Source organism: Lactuca saligna, chromosome 3 (genome assembly GCF_052625555.1).
Source record: "Lactuca saligna cultivar CGN05327 chromosome 3, ASM5262555v1, whole genome shotgun sequence".
NCBI classification, from domain to species: Eukaryota; Viridiplantae; Streptophyta; class Magnoliopsida; order Asterales; family Asteraceae; genus Lactuca; species Lactuca saligna.
Window position 1 is genome coordinate 45,980,564 of NC_136419.1, and position 6,185 is coordinate 45,986,748.

The 6,185-nt window shown below is 36.2% G+C and overlaps 1 protein-coding gene across 1 annotated transcript; it reads left to right on the forward strand.

The window, feature by feature from the left end:
* The first annotated feature begins 2,871 nt into the window (after window positions 1–2,871).
* LOC145036332 (serine/threonine-protein kinase PBL34-like) lies at window positions 2,872–5,927 on the forward strand. The gene is made up of 6 exons (XM_078984779.1): window positions 2,872–3,690; window positions 3,794–4,128; window positions 4,217–4,352; window positions 4,747–4,883; window positions 4,969–5,092; window positions 5,191–5,927. Exons 1-6 carry the CDS (start codon window positions 3,477–3,479, stop codon window positions 5,703–5,705), a joined length of 1,461 nt encoding a protein of 486 aa, XP_078840905.1. The 5' UTR covers window positions 2,872–3,476; the 3' UTR covers window positions 5,706–5,927.
* Window positions 5,928–6,185: the final 258 nt, after the last annotated feature.

The window sequence follows — 6,185 nt, forward strand, 5'->3', positions numbered from 1 at the left end:
TCCAAACACTGGTTCCGGTTTTTAGACCCGTTTTACCCGGACCCGATGGACCCAAACCCGGATTACCCGGAACCCGGATAAAGCCAAGTTTTAAACCCGGCCGGTTTTATATATTCCGGTTCTAACGGTTCCGTTTCCGGTTCTAAATCTCATCCCTACCACCAACCACCACCACACCTATCACCCACCAAAACCACCACCACCACTTGTCACCCGCCAATACCACCCATCACCTCCACCACCACCACCTCTCTTCACCACACCCGCCTCAACCACCACCCATCACCACCACACATTACAATCACCCCACTTACCACCCACCACCATCGTCACCACCCACCATCACCATCTAGATCACCAACTAACACCCACCATCAGCATCCCCACCTACCACAATCACCGCCACCATCACCAAGCATCACCACACACCACCACCACCCATCATCACCACCCGCCATCACCCACCCATCAACACCACTACTACCAACCCACCAACTAACCTCACCCCCACCTACCACCCTACCTATCACCCCCATCACCACCCCACTACTTATCACTACCCATAATCAGTACCCACCACAACCACTATAAACCAACCATCACCCACAACCCTCATCATGTACGATATACCACCACCACCCACCCACCCACCACCACCACCACTTGTCACCAATACACCCCTGCCTTCACTACCCATTGCCACCACACAACTACAAATCCACTACCTACAATCACTAACATTGTGTATGATTAAATACATATGATGACATAAATCATGTGTGATTATGTGTAGTTTTTTATATGTAGTTAATCACATAAATCACATATGATTAAATGTATTTAATCACATACAATGTTAGTGACTAAATATATATAATCACATATGATTTGATAGAAAATGAACCAAAAAAGTGACAAGATAGTCTCCAGTGGTGGGAATCGATTATGATTTGTTGCAGGTGATGACGGTGGTGACCGACGGCGATGATGGAGGTGGCGTCGATGATGATGTCGGCTGACAGTGGTGGTGCTGGTTTTCGGCAGTGGCACCGGTGGTTTTAGTGAATAGTAGAGGGAGAGAATGAAGATTGAAAGGATGTGGTGGTATAGGTTAGGTTTTTATTTTATTTTTGTTTAATTTTTAATTATGATAATTATAAATTTTATAAAAAAAATAGAAAATAAAAAAATAAGGGCAAAATCATCATTATAAAAAAGTTCAAAACGAATTGGAGCAAATTCGTAACAAAATCAAACTTTTGGACCACTTGTGCTAGTTCAAACATTTTCGGATCAAAATGACAATTTTGAACAAACCATATGGATAATTTATATAGTTTAGTCATATTAAACATGAAAACAACTTAAAAGTATGTAAAGTAACTTAAAAGTATGTAAAGTAGATTCAAACTTCAAATAAACCGCAATTTAATTTCTTCTATCTATCAACCATTAACACAAATAAGACTAATGAAATTTAGATAATCGAAAGTTTGAAAGGAATCCTGAATGGTTTAGCTCCAGGATTTCGGAAGGTGGGAGTTGAAGAGATAGCCGATTGCAAAAACAATAGGAAAGAGGCATATTTAGAAGCTTATAAAATATATATAATATTTAAAATTAAACCGAAAAAATTAAAAAAACATTACATTTCACATACTTTCTAAAATATTTAAAAATAGCCGGTTTAATTTGATAACCATCTAAAAAAATAATAATTTTTGTGATTAAAAAGAATAAAAAAGCTTAATGCACACGGCACCTCACAACTTAGAAGGCAAGACGAAAAGTTTTCGCGCGCGTGGGTAGCGTCTGCTCATATTTGCCCGACACGTACCCCTACAAGTGGGTCCCACAACCATCCGTATAACCCTTTTCTCTCTCCTGCCCCAAACTGACCAACGCTTTTCCTTTTTCCAATCATCTCCCTCTACGGGCAACCCTACTCCCCCTTAGGTCAAGGGTATAATTGGGAATTTGTGCTTCTGCCCGTATTCTACGGGCAACTCTGAAATTTTGCTTTTCGCTAGTCTTCGATTCTATAATTCATCGTATCTATTTTGGATACTTACAATTTACCCCCTTAATTATACCAACATACCAAATTTACCTCCAATAAAAAAAATTCATCCCCTCCTAAATATAAATGCTTCAATTTATTTTGTCGAGGCATGAGTGTGTTTTCCATAAAAAAAAAAAAAGGGTGAGTATCACATAGCTATATATCTTTTTTTTTTTTTTTTAATTCTTTATATAGTTTAAGCTTTTAATAATCAAAATCAAACGATTTACTAATATATACAACTACACGATAATAGTTGTAATTATATTATCTAAGAAATTTAATTTTTCAATTTAATAATCTATAGTAATTGACTCATTTTGTTATCCAGCTTGAATTCTTGATGTAAAAACTCTGAATGTATGACTGGTTTTGATTGTTAAAAAAAATATACAATAGGAAAAAATCCCAACAAGAAAGAAAAGGTGTTGTAAACTTCGAATAATAATATCTTGATTTAATCAATAACAATAAAAATAACTAACTTATTTTACCAAACAATTAATCCTGAAACATGTTAAAATATACTAATTAACTATTTCATTCAAATATTATAAATTGGTCTTAATTAATTAAATTATTATTTTAAGTTGGAAATGTAACTGGTACGTCAAAAATAATGGTTCTATATCTAAATATCCAATAAAAATACATAATAAAATATTATTTAAAAAAAAAAAAAAAAAAAAAAAACTTCCCTAAAATATCGATTACGATTTTTTGGTGGTATGTTGGACACTTTTCATAATGATGGGGTCTACATGAAAATACACAATCTACACCATTTTTTCATTTCCATCTCTCTCTCTCACACAAACACACACTCACTCTTTCTAGATTAGTATCATTCTTTTTTAGTTTTTTGTTGGGGAGGATTTGAACTGGTCATTCTTTTGTGAGATTTCTTTCATCTTCTCCGAATAGTAGACATAACCAGGGGTGGGTGCTCTTGAACTGATATCATTTTCCTATCTGATACACCTTCCACTCTCTCTCTCTCTCTCTTCGTTCTTTGAATCCATTCTAAATCGTGTTTAGTGATCTGAATCTCCTTTTTACTGTTGTGAAAACATTAAATGTTGTAATTTTTGTCATTATCTGTTAAAATTCACAATTGGGTATATCAGTTTTCATTAAAATTTCCATCTTGGTGGGGTTTGTATGAGGGATTTTTTTTTCTTCTACTGTTGTGTATACAAGTCAAAGTCTATTCGTTCTCTTCTTCAGCCATGTGAGATGAGTGTTTAACCAAAGGCGTGTCACCATCTCCCATCTTTTCTTCAGATAGGCTTTGATTAATACATCTGGTTATCGTTTTCCCATCAGGAATTCGCTTCAAAACTGGTTAATTTCGTGGAAATTTGGGGATTTTCATGATACCACTTGGGTTTAAATTTAGGGTTTGTTTCAAAAGATGAAATCTGGTGAGGAAAAAAGTGTGGAGTCTTGGCATGTTGTTAAATCAAAGGGGAAGAACAATCAACCTAAGAAAACCGATGCAATTTGTCGCGAAACGGAGGAGGGAACTACAGTCGGGTGTTGGAACAGGTGGAAATTCATCGGGAGCTGTATTTCTTCAAGATCTAAAGTCGATAATTCAATCAGTGGCATCAGTACTACTCCCGGTGGTAAATTACTAAATTCAATCAAAATCCCTTCACTCCCCTTTCAATTTCTCCTCTTTTGATGTTCTTTGCATCTTCATTTACTCTTTCATTTCGTGAAAACCAGAAAGTAAATCGACAAATGACGTAAGCAAAGATCAACCGGTGGTTCCGGCGGTGTCATCAACCACCACAAGCACCGGAGAAAGCGTCTCATCCACCCAAAAACTAGAAGACGAAATCAAAATCGCTTCTCGTCTTCGCAAATTCGCTTTCAATGATCTTAAAATGGCAACCCGAAACTTCAGACCCGAAAGTCTTCTTGGTGAAGGGGGATTTGGTTGCGTTTTCAAAGGCTGGATTGAAGAAAACGGAACTGCTCCGGTGAAACCAGGCACCGGACTTACAGTTGCCGTTAAAACCCTCAATCACGACGGACTTCAAGGCCATAAAGAATGGCTGGTTCGACTCTTTTTTAATCCATTTCCTTTTCTATAATACTAATTTCTATTTATTGTTCTATTATTTGACTTAAATTTTATGTTTTTAGGCAGAAGTAAATTATTTAGGTGATCTTATTCATCCAAATTTAGTTAAATTAATCGGTTACTGCATTGAAGATGATCAAAGGCTTCTAGCATATGAGTTCATGCCTCGAGGGAGCTTAGAGAATCATTTGTTTAGAAGTAAGTTTCTTAGCAACATTCTTCCATTTATTTGTTATCCACAACATTTCATTTTTTTTTTCCTTATTAAGACATTATACTTTGAAAAATCTTCCTAAATATAGCATTGTACTTTCTGTTTTTTCCTTATTAGGGCACTATAGGTTGAAAAAAATCTACCTAATTATAGTATTGTACTTCCAAATTCCAATTTTTTTCCTAATTAGGACATTATAATTTGAAAATTCTACCTATATATAGCATATACACTTTCATTTGTGTTCTTCATTAGGAAAGTTATAATTTGAAAAATAAGGTAATAAGAAGAAATGAAACATTCATGTTTAGTAAACAAATCAATGAAAGTACATTGCTATTTATCGCATTTAACCCAAACTACGTGTACATTTTATAGGGTCTTTGCCTCTTCCATGGTCCATCAGAATGAAAATTGCACTCGGGGCTGCAAAGGGTCTTGCTTTTCTTCACGAAGAAGCAAAAAGACCCGTAATTTATCGCGATTTCAAAACCTCAAACATTTTATTAGACGCGGTATGCAACAAAAGATTCATCAAACCCTTTTTTTTTAATTAAACTTTAAAGTTTATCATTTTTCTTAAATGATTAAATTTTGTAGGAATACAATGCAAAACTTTCCGATTTCGGTCTTGCAAAAGATGCCCCAGAGGGCGATAAAACTCACGTGTCCACCCGAGTCATGGGTACATACGGATACGCCGCCCCCGAATACGTGATGACAGGTTTGACTTTCTTTGACTCTCCAAATTTTTTTTTTTCACAATATTCATCAATTTTAGGTAAAGAGTTAGTAATTTACGATATTAACCCTTTTGTGTAGGACATCTCACATCAAAAAGTGATGTATATAGTTTTGGTGTTGTTTTGCTTGAAATGTTGACCGGAAGAAGGTCAATGGACAAAAACCGTCCAAATGGCGAACACAATCTTGTCGAGTGGGCCCGCCCACATTTAGGAGAAAGAAGGCGGTTTTATCGGTTAATTGACCCGCGACTCGAGGGTCATTTTTCTATAAGAGGAGCCCAAAAAGCGGCCCAATTAGCGGCCCGTTGTTTGAGTCGCGACCCGAAAGTGAGACCTCTAATGAGTGAAGTTGTGGATTCTTTAAAACCATTGCCGGCCCTAAAAGACATGGCAAGTTCTTCATATTACTTTCAGACTATACAATCTGATCGGGTCGGGTCGAGCCCAAATGGGAGAAATGGGTCACGGGTTCCGGGCGGGTCGGTTTTGAGAAACGGGTCGCAGAATCCGAGGAGTTTGTCGGTTTCGAACGGTACACGGGCTTCGCCTTATCACCAGCAGTTTTCACCAAAGCCGAATGAGAAGGAATAGAAGGGGGGGTGTTTGGTTTGGTTTGGTTATTGTTGGGATGTTTTGCTAGTATTATTATTATTATTATTATATATTTTTTTTTATAATTTAGTTCTAATTGTTTAAAGCAGTATAAGAAACGACAGGAAACAGATGTGGGATTTATGTTGTTGTGATGGAGTTTAGAGTGATCATGGCAGTGTAATTTATGAGGAGCTGTGAAGTTCATTCTTTTTGGGTTGAGTTTGTGTTTTGAGTGGAATTTTGTTACTTTTCGCAAATCTTAGCTAAAATAGAGTTGTCGACTAAAATGCCGATAAAGGTGGGGCTTATGTTTCAAAATAACCACTTTAATCTCCTTTACAAGATGCAATTTATTCCACATGAATTGCTTTAATTTGTATATAAAGACAATGTTGAGGAGAAAGACGAACAAATACAGTACAAAACATATATCTACGAAAAAGTTTTTAACGAACAACCAATGCAATACATAACATA